At 36.3% G+C, this 15,834-nt stretch overlaps 1 protein-coding gene across 1 annotated transcript; it reads left to right on the plus strand.

Annotated features, from left to right (window-relative positions):
* Window positions 1-14,703: 14,703 nt before the first annotated feature.
* LOC108947684 (receptor kinase-like protein Xa21) lies at window positions 14,704-15,629 on the plus strand. The gene is made up of 2 exons (XM_070176774.1): window positions 14,704-14,824; window positions 15,271-15,629. Exons 1-2 carry the CDS (start codon window positions 14,704-14,706, stop codon window positions 15,627-15,629), a joined length of 480 nt encoding a protein of 159 aa, XP_070032875.1.
* The last annotated feature ends 205 nt before the right edge of the window (window positions 15,630-15,834 follow it).

Genomic DNA, 15,834 nt, shown 5'->3' on the forward strand with positions numbered 1-15,834 from the left:
GTGAATTTGAAATGAGTATGATGGATGAGCTTAATTTCTTTTTAGGATTACAAATTAAACAAAATTCAAATGGAACTATGATCCCTTAGCAAAAGTATGTGAAAGAGTTGCTTAAAAGGTTTAAAATGGAAGATTCCAAAGAAATTGACACTCCAATAGCAACAACCACAAAATTGGATGTAAATGAACCTGATTTATTTGTTGATCAGAAATTGTATAGGGGAATGATTGGCTCTTTATTATATCTCACTGCTAGTAGACCTGACATTATTTTCAGTGTAGGCCTTTGTGCTAGATTTCAGGCAAATTCAAAGGAGTCTCACTTGACTGTTGTCAAGAGGATCTTGATATACCTAAAAGGAACCAATGACCTTTGTCTATGGTATCCAAAAAGTAATAATTTCAACTTAGTGGGATATGCAGATGCTGATTATGCAGATTTTCTTGTGGATAGAAAGAGCACCTCAGGTATGGCACACTTTCTTGGCTCATGTCTTGTGTCTTAGGCCATCAAAAAGGAAAATTCGGTGGCCTTATCTACTGCTGAAGCTGAGTATGTTGTTGCTGCCTAATGTTGTGCTCAAATATTATGGATCAAACAACAATTAATGGACTTTGGAATTGATGTAGTTTGTATCCCTATCTTTTATGATAACACTAGTCCAATTAGTATGACCAGGAACCCGGTTCATCACAAGAGAACTAAGCACATAGATGGTAGGCATCATTTTCTGAGGGACAACTATGAGAAGGGTTTGATCATTGTGGAATTTTCTACTACTGACAAGCAAATAACTGATATCTTCACAAAAGCTCTAAGTAGAGATCACTTTGAAAGGAACATGTTAGAATTAGGGATGATTAAAATCTCCTAAAAGGAACCAGTTCTAACTCAAAAATTGGTTAGAAAATTTGTGAATTTTTATACATAATTAGATTAGATTTTGCTCAGTCTCATACTTTCATCAATACACTCTTGTTCCATGTGCTAAAATGACTCATTAATCTCTAATGATATTATCTCTATTTTCTTGGAAAATTCATACTTACACAAGAGATTTCTCAGTGAAGAACCTGGTTCATCAAGATTACTTGGTACGTACTCTCCACTCTGCATATTTTGGAATAATTATATTTGGATTATGATCAAGAGGAGAGTCCCATTTAATCCTAACCTCCTTGAGCTTATCCGTTACAAAATGAACCGGTTTCATTTAAAAGAGTCCTAAAAACACAATAAGTGCCTAGATTCTAGGGAGAATCATAAACGTCTCTTCAAATTGACTCCCACTTTGATTAGACCTCTGAACTTCTGAAAAATGTAATTGTTACCCAATTAAACTCTTCCTCTTTAAATTGATTAGGCCTTAGTTTTTTCTTCACTTCTTAATTTCCAAGGTGTGAAAAATTCTCTCTATATCCTCTCATCTTCCAAACATACACAAACTCATCTTCTCTCATACACAAACATAGAAATGGCAAACCTCTCTGAGAATCCATCACCACTACCTAAGAAAACTACACCCACACCATCTATCACACCTTCAACCACACCCACCTCTAAGAAAGGAAGGTTCAAGATGATGGCTCGCAAGGTTGTCGCTGGAGGAGATCAAATCAAGAAAATTAATGAACAATTAAAAGCGAGTTGGGAAGAAAAACCCCAGAAATCTGATGAATCATTCAAGTCTGCTACTGAGGGGGAAGAAACTATTTTTTCTGAAACAGAGCAGGTAACATCTGGTCCTAAAGTTACATCTGAGCTAATCTCTGAGGTTACTGCAAATCTGGAAACTAGATTTATACTGGTAGGAACTATGGCTGGGGTAGAGACTATTGAGTCTGAGAAAATTGGTGGTAAAAGTAAAAAGAGAAAAGAAAAGGAGAGTGAGGGTGCTCAAGGTGATGTGAGGGGAATGGGACAAGGACTGGCTGAATCTTCACCCACTCTTGTTGGTTTGACTGAAGAAACATGAGCTATGGAAGTATGGAGCGAGGAATCGGCTGGAAAAGAAGATAGTGTGAGCGAAAAAAGGGGAAGTAGGTCCGGAGAAGCTGCTGAGGGGTTGGTTATATTGGGGAAGAATGTTCAAGAACCTGTTCCATCTGTGTAGAAACCCCTCGAGGACCTACTAAGAAAAGTATCTAATAGTTACAATCCTAAAAGGAAAAAGGGATCAAAAGTTAAAGTTCTTGGTACTGCTAGGGCAAACAAGAAGAGAAAGGCTACCTCTTCTATCCATGTAGAGACTCTTCCTACAAGAGGAAGAACTATAAGGAGTCAGAAGATAGCAGAGTGAGGTTGAACTGGTAAAGGCCCTAGAAGAAAGTAAGAGAAAAGTTGCTGCTAAGGGAAAGAAGAAGGTGGTTGAGCCTGTTGAGGCAGTTGAAATTGAGGAGATGGACCTGATTCTTCATGATGAAGATGAGGCATAAGAAATGGAGGTTGTAACTCCAAAGGCAAAAAATATCAAGACTTCCACAAAGAAGTCTGTTTCAAAGACAAAATCTGCAGGGCCCTCTACCTTGGCTAAAAGAACCAGGTCTGCCTTGAAGTCTAGAAAAGTGAAAGTAGTGGAAGAAGAAGAATGGAGTGGATAAGAAGAAGAAAAATCTAATGCACAGAAGGACAAGATGGTTAAGTTTGGGAAAAGAACCATCTTGGAAGGTAGACTCCTGAGGAACCTGGAGGAGAAAGGCATGGTAATGCTGCTGGAAATGCTACAACTACAGGGTTGGAAGGACATGGTCCTTCAGATGGATGGAAAGCTTGCCAAAACTGAGATTGTAGAGTTCAAATTGTGAGATAAAAAATGATAGAGTCACCAGTGTGGTGAAGGGGGTGACAATGAGTTTTGATGACAAGGAACTCAGAGAGATCTTAGGTGTACCTGCTGTAGGGTACAATGATTACAAGAAACTCAAATGTCCACGTCTAGAGAATCTCCCTATTTCCCTTTCCATTATAAGGAAGTTTGGTGATAATGAAGAAGAGCTTAAGCCCAGGGCTATATACAAAAGTGAGACGAATCCACCCCATAAAATGTTGTTCGAATTTGTTAACAAAGTTGTGCTGCCTAGGCAGGAAATGAGGCACATTTCCACATTTATGGACCTGGTCCTTATGGAATGTATGGAGAGTGGGAGGAAAATCAATTGGCCTAGATTTATCATCCAGTTTCTCGATAGGGTTCTGGCTGGCACCAAAACTCGTACTTGCATACTTCAAGGTACCCATCAAGAAATGGGAAGTTGGTACAAGCAAGGATTACTTTAGGGCAAACACTTTGATTGCTTGTGACTTTTAAGTCCACACCACTCCCAAAGAACCTGGTTCATTGAAGAAGGTACATGTGAATAGCAAATTGCGAGCCTTGGTGCAATAAAGTGGGGGCAAAGGATGCTGAAATTGAAAGGCTGAAGAAGAAGTTGGCAGAAGTAGAAACTGAGAGAGATGCTCTCAGAGCTGCATTCTTCATGATATGCTGAAACTGCTTCAAGCCAAGAATCAAGAACCTGGTCCTTCCTAGCCTTAAGACCTTCCTAGTCTAGTTAGACAAACCAGTAACCTGGATGCAATTTCTTTTTGTTCTTTTTGCTCATGATCCAATGTTTTTATTTCTCTTTATGCTTTGTGGATGACTAGTATCAATGATAATCAACTGTTTTTGTGCTCTAACTGTTTGTTGATGCTTCTTAGATGGCTAATATCACTAGATTGATAAATGATGCTTAACTCCATGATTGCATTTGAAGTAGCCCAAGTGGCCATGAATAATTTTTATTAAAATCTGGTTATCTAACATAATTATGCAACTTTTCGATGATGCCAAAAGGGAGAAGATATGTGCTTTTTTACTTTGGATTGTGATGTTTATAACCTAATGAACCTGGTCCTTGATGATTATTAACTTTAAAATAAAAAGTGTTCTAACTTTGTGCTGATGTTGAGCTGAGTTGAAATAAGGCTTATACTTATGAAAAGCACAGAGTTTGTCATCATCAAAAAGGGGGAATGTTTTGGCCCAAGTGAAGTTTGTTTTGATGATTGACAAAGGAAATCAAGCATGAACCAGGTCCATACACAGTGTACACAGTCATGGGCAGAATTCGAGCATAAGGGATGCACGTAAATGAGATAAGCTCAAGTTGTTATATCTGATATCTCCTGATCGAAAAGGTTGCATAAGTGATAAGGAGAAATACTCTTTACTTGAGAGAACTCTATTCTAGATAAGGGAGGAGTTAGAAGTTGAAGATAATTAGAATTTCCAGTATAACATTAGAACTCTAGTTATTTCTTGTTCTACTAACTCTATGAACTGCATAATGTTCTCATTGTACAGGTACACATAAACGCTGAAGTTAAACGTGAGTTGAGAGCAAAACAACAAGGCATTTTGCAAGCAATTCTTTTGCGATTCTAGTGTGCGAACCTAAAACTACATGAACCAGGTAGAAGAACCAGTTACAAGTGTCTGTCTTTTATTTTAGTTCAATTGTGGTAGGGTTTTTTAAATTGTACCTTTCAGCTTTATCTAGAGGAAATTGTATTAGGTACTATGAGTATTCAAGTTAGAGTTAACTTGAATTTGTCATAACAGTTAGAGGTTGGTTGCCACAACGGGATTACAGGTAATCCTTAGGTTTACAAAGAGTTTTGTAAATGCTGTTTTGGCTCACTGATTTAGTGAAGTGTTGGAAAAAATCCTACTAAGTAGTAAGTTGTGGTTTTTTGACCTCTTGATCTGGGTGTTTTCCTCGTAAAATACTTGTGTTCTTTACTTTCCGCATTTATTATTTTCGCAATAGTAGTATAAGGAACACATAGAAGAACCAGGTCCTTCCATAATCAGTGCACGCGAAAATTGGACACCACACAAATCACCCTCATCTTGTGTGGCATTGAAGTATAAGACATCAGAAAGCATACCAGACAACACATTGCGAATGCTATGAGGATGTATATCAATATTTCTCCATGAACCACTTTTCAGCACAAGAATTTCACTAGGTACTGTGCGACCATCATTTGTGTTCTCGATAATCTTAAGGATCTCACAACCACCACTAGTTGAGTCATAACCCAATCCCAAACAAGAAAGTGTCGTAGTCGGAAATTTTGGATTGGGAAGCACTATTGATTGTCGTGTTGAACAATATTCTCATAAACCTTGATAATATCCAAGGCATCGCCACAACAACAGATTTTGCAAGACTGTGGTTCAGAGTTTGAAGGGAAAACAAGTCCTTATACACCCTCAACCCGTTGAACTGACGACAAAGGACAACAATAGATGCTAAAGATATCATCCTTGTTGGATATTTGGAAAATAAGAAATTTTTGGGAATTCGTATCATTCTTGGCATGATTGAAATGCTTCATCGTAAAGTAAAGGTAACAGATTAATGTTTTCCAAAATTTTGAAGCATATTTGAATCGAAGAAGAGACCGCATAAGTAACCTACTGAGGATGTCCATTAGTATATTCTCCTAGAAGTGAATTCCCATGGCCTGGATAGAACAAGAAAGTGCTATCAGACTATTTCTTTTGAAGTTTTCATATTAGACAAATTTAACCAAGAGCTTAGAAAAGATGGTAAAAGAGAGAGCAACAGATGAGAGAGACATTTTCAACATGTTCGATGCCTTGGCTATGCTTGTAGGGGTCGTTTGATATGATGGATAAGCAAAAACAATCCTGAGATAAAAACTTAGTACCGTCTTATCCCTTATCTGGTTACTAATCCTTGGATAAGTTATCCCAAGATTAAAAATAGTATAAGGATAACTTATACTTGTCAGAAGGTGGAATAGTAATCCCAGGATAAAATAATAAAATTGATAATCTCATGATTAATACAACATACCACATAGTCAATAAGAAACAATACAAGGATTGAAAATACAAGGGGGGTGGGGGTGAATTGTAGCTGATTTTAAAAACTTAGTTGACTAAGTATGGATTTAGTTGACTAGGCTGTATACAATATTTGACTTTAGTAGAGATAAATGAGATGAACATAAAGTAAAAAGAGACACAACAATTTTTATACTGGTTCAGTACCAATGTGGTACCTACGTCTAGTTCCCTTGGGTCACAAGGGTTCTCTTTGAGCTTGATAAATGTTTACAGTAGTGATGATTTGTGAACGTTCACTACCGACGTTGTACAACAACTATAATTCTTTGTAGAGTTGATACAACTTTCTTTTTGCATTCTACTTCTTCCTATCTTTTGAGACACTTGTAGACTCAGGAATACAATGTTTGTACTAAGGAATATAAAGGCTTACAAACAGATGTTGTAGTTGCGTGTTTAATCCTTGAGTTTTCCCATCCTCTTATAGGCGAGTTTTGAGAGTTGTTGTAGATTGGTCTTTGATTGAGGCCCATAATATTTTACTGATATTTGACTCAAGAGAGGTGCCTCTGATTCCTTCATGAGAGATGAGTTGGATTCATTTAATTTCTCCATGCCCGAAATCGAGGGAGTGCACTTGATTTGTTTCCCTTTTTTTAATGGCTTTATAGAAAAAAGGGCAACAATCAAATTAACTCCCATTATGTTGTGTTTCCCACTCCATTTTGAATCTCCTGTTTTACTGTAAGTATGTCTTTCATTATGTCATTTCACTTTATTTTTGGATCTTCTTTGAGTTACTTCAATTAACAAGACAAAGTGGGTGAGTTTGATTTTTCTTATTGTCATCATTGAAACTTAAGTGTAACAATATCCCCCTTTTGATGATGACAAAACAAACAAATAAAACAAAGTAAAAATAGATTGTACTTCCCTTTCATAGCTTAAGATGCATGCTCCCCTGAGTTGTTGCTTTGGTTCTGTTACTCCCCCCTGAGTTGTTGCTCTGGTTGCTTTGTTTTACTTGCCTCCTTTCTCCCCCGTTGGCATCAATCAAAAAGAATAGAAAAGAGATCGAGTGCAGATAAAATAATCATAATATAGGTCATAAGAAAACTGGTTAGGATAGTAACGTTTATGCATTCAGCAGGGGCATACTGTGATGGTTCGTACAGACCAGTGCAAACAGAAGTACCAAATATACACACCAAATACAAGTAGCGAACAAAAGATTGTTGTTTTAAAACACACATACACACACATACACATACACACAACCTTAGTTTCTCCCCAGGATGTACTTCAGGGTATTGATCATTTTGGTGCAGAAAAAGTCATAAAAGGTATCGATTTCTTTGGTGATTTTGTTAATCTTTTATGTCATAAAGTTGAAAGCCCTGATTCCTTGCCTCCTTGTAGCTCTTATGTCAATCCTGAGCTTAGCCACATATGTGCATGTTTCTTTGGTGATTTCCCTGATCTTGTCAACTTGTTCTTTCATGGCGATGAGCATGATTTTTACCTCATCTAGACTTTGCTGAATCTGATGCGGATTAATAGTAGCAGTCGACTGAGGCTCTGTTGGTTCAGTGGGTGCTTCAACCTGTACTAAAGAACTTTAAAACTTGGCACATCTGACCCATCCATTTTCACCTAAGGTGTAACTCATCATATTAAAGTTTGTCTTATCATAAGTGCTTGTAATGTGCTTAGGTGAAAAAGGTGCCAAATCAACCTTCATGACTTTAAGGATATGTGAAATGAGCAAGCCATAAGGTAAGCAAGCTGCAGAGGAGGATATATCTCTGATACTTTCGAGCATATACTGACGAATCCATACAAACCAGTCAAGTCTTTTATTATTCTCAAGACAGTAAAGAACGAAAAATGTCTCTAGTAGTCAAGGTGTTGAGAGACCCAGTCCTAGGAAGTAGAGTAGTGGCTATCATATGGGCTAGATTACCGTATTCAAACTTGAGATTTTTAGGACCAATGCCAGGAGGGTTTTCAGAGAGAAAAGCTTTCGCTTCTTCTAAATAAACTTCAAAGTCTTTAGGCCAGGAATTTGTACAAAGACATCATAACCATGAAACTTTGCAGAAAAAAATCTTTTCAAATTGATAGGGATCAAGAACAATCTGAGTACCTAACACCATTGATTCTAAATCATCTTTGTCATTCACAAACAGATTTGCGTAAAGCATCCTAACAGGCTCTTCATATACAGAGGTTCCAATATTATCAAACATAGAGGAGAGACGTTGAAAATCAAAGATAGCAATTACATCACAGTGTAAACTTTTCATAAGAGGAAGACTTACAGAGCGTCCATAGGCCATAGATTTAGATTTATAAGACTCAAACCTTGATTTTTCACTTTCACAAAATCTGAAAAATCTGAGCTTTTCACTTTCACATTCTTGCATGCAGGTCCTTTGGGGGTTTTCTACATTGGTCTTTTTCCTGCCCTTTTTTGACTAATAGAAAGTTCCTCCGATGATTCACTGCTTTCATTATCAGTTTTGAGAAGGCTGAATCAAGAGATGATTCAAGGTCAACAATTTCTTCATCATTTTGGGTTTTCTTAAATCGTCTGCTTCGTCTTGTGGCAGTGGATGAGAGATTTCTTTTCGCCATGGTAGAGAAATTTTGTGCGAAGTGATGAAAAATGAGAGATAAAAAGGGTATTTATCTAAGATTGAAGAGGTTCATCGGTTAGAGGAAAAGGTAATTTGGATGAAAATGACTCTTCTGGGGAGTTGCTTCGGCGACACAATGTAATAATAACACTTACATTTATTAATTAAGAAGACAAAAAAATATTTTATAATGATTTCTTTACAAAATAGATATAATACCAATCTTTTTATGCAGTGGACAAAATCTTTCTTCCAAAAGAGGTTTTGTAAAATATCAGCAAGTTGCGATTCAGTACCAATGAATTCAAATAAAATATCACCTTTTACAACATGATCACGAATAAAATGATGTTTAATTTCAATGTGTTTTACCCTAGAATGATGCACAAAATTTTTTTAAAGACATATAGCACTTGTATTATCACAGAATATAGGAGTAGAGGTAAGAGATAAATCATAGTCGAGAAGCTGATGCATGATCCAAAAGATTTGTGTACAACAACTCCCTACAACTAAATATTCTGCTTCAGTAGTTGATAGAGCAACACAATTTTGATTCTTACTATGCCAGGAAATTAGAGCATTTCCCAGCAATTGGCATGTGCCACTAGTACTTTTCCTATCAATCCTATCACCTGCAAAATCTGCATATGAAAATTTTTTTAAGGAGAAATTGTTAGAATACGCATACAATAGTCCTAATTCAGTGGTCCCAATGAGATATCTAATAATACGTTTAACTGTAGTAAGATGAGATTCCTTTGGAGCCGACTGAAATCTTGCACACTTACATACACTGAACATTATGTCTGATCGACTAGCAGTGAGATATAATAGTGATCCAATCATTCCTCTATACATCGTTTCATCCACACTTTTTTCATGTTTGTCTTCTTTAAGCAAAGTTGTTGGGCTCATTGGAGTTCCAATAGACTTTGCATTTTCCATGCCAAACGTTTTTATGAGTTCCTTGGTATATTTGGTTTGGCTAATGAAAATCCCTTTCGAAAATTGTTTGATTTGTAATCCAAGAAAGAATGTTAGTTCTCCCATCATGCTCATTCTTAATTCTCCTTTCATAATATGAGAGAATTCTTCACATAATACAGGGTTAGGACTCCCGAAGAAGATATCGTCAACATAAATTTGAGTAATAAGATTACCTAAATTTGAGTGCTTAATAAACAAAGTTATGTCGATATTACCTCTTTTAAAGCCTTGATTTAGAAGGAATGAGCTTAGTCTTCCATACCAGGCTCTAGGAGCTTGCTTGAGTATGTATAGAGCTTTAGACAGCTTGAATGCATAGTTTGGGAAGCTGGAACTTACAAAAACCAGGAGGTTGTTTCACATGTACTTCTTCAGAGATATATCCATTTAAGAACGCACTTTTTACATACATTTGAAATAGCTTGAATCCTTTATGAGTAGCAAACGAAAGTAGTATTCTAATGGATTCTAATCTTGCTACAGGTGCAAAAGTTTCATCGTAGTCGATTTCTTCTTGCTGAGAGTAACCTTGAGAAACTAGCCTTGCCTTATTACGAACCATTTGCCCGGACTCATTTAGTTTATTTCTGAAGACCCATTAGTTCCTATAGTGGAGTCGTTTGATGGATTTGGAACAAAATCCCACATTTTATTTCTTTCAAATTGATCGACTTCATCCTTCATAGCCTTGACCCAGTAAACGTCTTAAGGGCCTCGTCAACCTTTTTTGGCTCAAGTTGCGATATTAAGGACATGTGAGAGTTGATCTTCTGAGATCTTCTAGTAGTGATACCTTCTTGTGGATTTCCAATGATAAACTTGTGAGGATATCTAGGTTCACTTTTCCATTCATTTGGAATATTTGTGATCGCATGTTCAGCAGAAGATGGTTCTTGGAAATCAATGTGATCTTCAGTTGATTGATTTTGCTGCTCATCTTCAGGAACTTTTACATTCCTTAAGTGAGTGTTAGTATCTACAAAAACAACATGAATGGATTCCTCAATGTACAGGGTTCTTTTATTAAAGACTATATATGCTCTATTTGAAGGAGAATAACCAAAAAAGATACCTTTGTCACTTTTTGGATCAAATTTACCCAAGTTATCTTTACCATTATTGTGAATGAAATAGTTACATCCAAATGGGTGGAAGTAACTGATGTTGGGTTTCTTACCATTCCACAGTTCATATGGAGTTTTTTGGAGAAGGGGTTGAATCAGACATCTATTGATAATATGACATGCAGTACTTACAACTTCTGCCCAGAAGTGGTGAGGCAGAGAATTTTCCACAATCATGGTTCTTGCCATATCTTGTAAAGTTCTGTTCTTACATTCTACCACTCCATTCTGTTAAGGTGATCTTGGCGAAGAGAAGTTGTGAGATATTTATTGATCATTACAAAAGTTTTCAAAGGCTCTGCTTTCGAACTCCCCTCCATGGTCACTTCTGATAGTAAAAAAGTAATATCCTTTTTCACGCTATATCTTCTTAAAAAAAACTTCAAAATTCTTTAGAGCGTCATCTTTATGACTCAGAAACATAACCCAGCTGAAACGAGAGAAATCATCTACGATGACAAAGGTATATTTTCTACCACTAATGCTGGCAGTTCTAGTTGGACCAAATAGATCCATATGCAGGAGTTGAAGGGGTTTAGTAGTAGATACAATATTTTTGATTTTAAAGGATGAACGAGTTTGTTTTCCTAATTGACATGCATCACAAATATGATCTTTTAAAAAATCTAGTTTTGGAAGATCAATGACAAGATCGAGGTTAGAGATTTTTTAAATAGTGTGCATGCTAGCATGGCCAAGCTTTATGTGCCAAACCCAAGGATCATCAATCATAGAAGCTAGAAAGATTTGATTACCAAGACTGTCTATGTTGCTTATAGTATAGATATTTTTGTCTCTATTTCCAGAAAGAATAACTTTACCTGATTCGTCTTCAATAAGCCAACAAGATTTTTTAAAACGAACCTCATAGTCATTGTTGCATAGTTGATTGATACTAAGAAGATTGTAACCAAGTTCATCAACTAGGTATACATCGTCTACATCACATGTTGAGCTAAGAGGGACTCTTCCAACTCCAATTACATTTCCTTTTGATTTGTCTCCAAATGTGACAGTTCCTCCATCTAATTTGGTGACTGTTTTGAATAGTTGTTTGTCACCAGTCATATGTCTGGAACATGCGCTATCAAGATACCATTTTCCTTTTCTATTCTGCTTGCGCTGTTCCTACAATAAGAAGTTACTTATTTTTAGGTACCCAAGCTTGCTTGGGTCCTGAATGGTTAGTATTCTGAGTGTTAGCTTGATTTGAGGTCTTGGGTCGCCATACCCATTTCTTGTTGTTCTTAAGCCTGCAATGGTTAGTTGAATGACCAAATTTTCCACAGTAAAAGCATGAGGGGTTATTAGAATTTTCATAGCCTTTCTCTGCTTTCATTCTAAACCTGAAATGATTTAATTTGTGCCCACTTTTAACATAGTGAATACATAAGGAATGATTTCTAGTTGGAAATTTATGAGGAACAAATTTATTTGATTTAACAGAACTATGACTGGTGGATTTTCGTAATCCATTTAATTGAAGTTGAAGTTCGTTACCTTCCTCTTGAAGCATATACTTCTAATTTCAACTCCCAATCTTACTCTTTGGATTTTTTGAAGTTCAGTTAGAACTTTCTCAATATCTGTAAGAGCAATATAGATAAATTCTTGAAGTTCATGACAATTTGGATATGTAGGAAGACGTACCTCACTTGTACCTTCGTCATCCTTGAGAGCAAGTTCACCTGAGTGTTTATCGCTATCATCATTAATGGCCATGAAGTATATGTTGGCAATTTCTTCTTAATCAGGTTCTTCTTCATCAGTCCAAGCTCCAAAAGATTTCTTCTTTTCAAAGTTCCTACTAAGTTTCTTTTTCAGTTCGGGACATTCTTCTTGGATGTGTCCATGTTTCCCACACTCATAGCATCTTCCATCGTTTTTGTCGTTATCATTGTTCATCTTCTCTTTTCTGAAGTTTGAATAGCCTCTCTGCTGTATCTGTTCCTCTTCATCATGTCTGTTAGCACTTTGGAAAGCATAGCTATGTTCATATCTTCTTCTTCAGCCACAGTTGCTTCGAATGCGGCTGTCTTCCTTTTTTTTTTGTTGAACTTGCATGTCTAAATGTATTTTTTCAAACGCAATTAGATCACCTCTTAGTTCATCATATTCCATTTTGTCAAGATCCTGACATTCCAAGGCAATGACTTTGGGTTTCCAAATCGTGGGAAGACTTCTCATAATTTTTCTGACATGTTCCTTGCTTTTGATTGGTCTACCAAATGATTTTAGGTCTCCAATGATTTTGATGAACCTGGAAAATATTTCTTCTGCTGATTCTCCATCTTTCATATGAAATAGTTCATAATCTCGAACTAGAAGATTGATTCTTATTTCTTTCTCTTTATTGGTTCTTTCATATGTGACTTCTAATTTATCCCACATTTCCTCTGCTGTTTCATAACTTGATATCTTTTCATATTCTTCTCCATTGATAGCATTATACAAAAGGTTTTTTTCTTTGGCATTAACTGTTATGACAACTGATTGTTCTTCGGTGTAATCATCTAAATCAAGAGGATCACATGAAACTATAACTTGAGCACTTTCATCTTTCTTTGGTGGAATTGGAAAATTTTCTTTTTTGATCACGCGCCAAACTTTAATATCATATGACATAGTGAAAGTCTCCATGCGTACTTTTCAGTGAGAAAAGTGTTGACCATTGAAGTATGGGGGTCGTACTTGAGAGGTTCCTTCTTGGAATAACGCTCCAACTACTGTGCTTGATCCCATGATATTTTCCTCACTTGCTGTTAAGCAAAGTTCGTGAGTTAAGCTCCAATACCAATTAAATACAAGGGGGAGGGAGGGGTTGAATTGTAGCTGATTTTAAAAACTTAGTTGACTAAGTGTGGATTTAGTCGACTAGGTTGTATACAGTATTTGACTTTAATAGAGATAAATGAGATGAAGATAAGGTAAAAAGAGACACAACAGTTTTTATACTGGTTCAGTACCTGTGTGGTACCTACGTCTAGTTCCCTTGGGTCACAAGGGTTCTCTTTGAGCTTGATAAATATTTACAGTAGTGATGATTTGTGAACGTTCACTACCGATGTTGTACAATAACTATAATTCTTTGTAGAGTTGACCCAACTTTCTTTTTGCATTCTACTCCTTCCTATCTTTTGAGACACTTGTAGACTTAGGAATACAGTGTTTGTACTAAGGAATAGAAAGACTTAGAAACAGATGTTGTAGTTGTGTGTTTAATCCTTGAGTTTGCCCATCCTCTTATAGGCGAGTTTTGAGAGTTGTTGTAGATTGTTCTTTGATTGAGGCCCACAATATTTTACTGATATTTGACTAAAGAGAGGTGCCTCTGATTCCTTCATGAGAGATGAGTTGGATTCATTTAATTGCTCCATGCCCGAAATCCAGGGATTTCACTTGATTTGTTTCGCTTTTTTTTTTTGATGGCTTTATAGAAAAAGGGGAAGCACACAAATTGTCTTCCAATATGTTGTGTTTTCCACTCAAATTGTCTCTCATTATGTTGTATTTCCCACTCCATTTTGAATCTTCTGTTTTACTGCAAGTATGTCTTTCATTATGTCATTTCACTTTTTTTTGGATCTTCTTGGAGTTACTGCATTTAAGAAGGCAAAGTTGGTGAGTTAGATTTGCCTTATTGTCATCATTGAAACTTAAGTGTAACAAAGATAACTAATCTCAACATAACTAATCTCAGTATAACTAATTCCAGCATAACGAATCCCAACCTAACTTATTTTCAAACCAAATGACCCCATAGTGTCTATGTTTGACAAAATAACATTAGGCATAGAAATCTTGTTAAGATTTATACTGCCTGTTCAACTTGTGATTTTGAAGGAAATCAGTTTAAAGCTTTATTTTACGAGTACATGCCTAATGGGAGCTTAGAAAGTTGGTTGCATCCTACTCCAGGAGCCGATGCCTCAAATAATGAGGAGAGTATCCTAGGTCTAATCGAAAGACCAAACATTGCTATTGATGTTGCTTGTGCACTGGAATATCTTCATCACCATTGCCACAAGCCAATCGTTTACAGTGATCTGAAGCCGGACAACATCCTTATCGAATCTCGATAATGACATGACTGCACATGTAGCTGACTTTGGATTAGCAAAGTTCTTTTCAGAAGCCATGAGCAAATATCATCCTAATCAGAGTAGTTCAATTGGAATGAGGGGGACAACTGGATATACTGCACCAGGTAACATTGTCTAATCAATTAGATAGTTTCCTGCTGATTCCATTAAACACTGTTTTTAGATTCTTCAAAGTTGAAATATTTTTTTTATTATGATTCCTGTTAAATGGTGTATCAAAGTAGTATATATACTTGATCTTCTTGAGATAAGAGGCAGAGTTTTAAGATTGACTTTTACAATTTTTAAGTGCTTCTGCAAAGGTGCTTCATTTTTTTCTTTCCCCTTTTTTCTTAGGTATTTTTTCATTTTTGGCCAGTCTGCCGAAATTAATTACAGGCGCTAGCCCATAAGCCCAAATATAGAAAAGATGTACACTAATTATGCATATACTATGTATATTATATGTATATTTATATTTAATATACAAACATATACATTTGCCGGCTATTATTTTTTAGGGCCGCCCGAAAATGTAATTATCCCTCTTTCTCTTTTCTTATGTACGCAGAGTACAGCATGGGAGGTAAGGCTTCTCCATTTGGTGATGTTTACAGCTACGAGTTCAAAGATGGACTGACTCTTCCCAATTTTGCTAAGATGGTGTTACCTGAAATAAATGATGAAATATTTGACACTATGCTTCAACCTAGCAGCAGTAGTAGAGAAGGGCAAGACGAAGAGGAAGGCATTATAGATCCAGATGGTTCTAGTGTGAAACAAGCACGGGAATGCTTGATCTCAATAATAAAGATTGGAGTTGAATGTTCAGTTGAATCTCCAAGAGAAAGGATGGATATTGGGGATGTTGTCAAGGAAATGAAACTAATTAGAGGCATTCTCCTCGCTTCTCATGCAATTCAAAGCTGAACCAACGGGTAAATTTGTTCTACTAACTTTGTTTTCAACTGTGATTTGTCAAAACTGAGAGTTGATTGTTTTCTAAAGAAAGTATCAAGATGCTCAAAAACAACATTTAGAAGTTAAAATAGTTTTCTTTTTAACTGAGTTGAGTAATGTTTATTGGTAAAAATTGCATGGAACGCCCTATTTGGTCGCTCACATTTAACCTATA

The sequence above is a fragment of the Nicotiana tomentosiformis genome, chromosome 5, assembly GCF_000390325.3.
Source record: "Nicotiana tomentosiformis chromosome 5, ASM39032v3, whole genome shotgun sequence".
Lineage (NCBI taxonomy): Eukaryota > Viridiplantae > Streptophyta > Magnoliopsida > Solanales > Solanaceae > Nicotiana > Nicotiana tomentosiformis.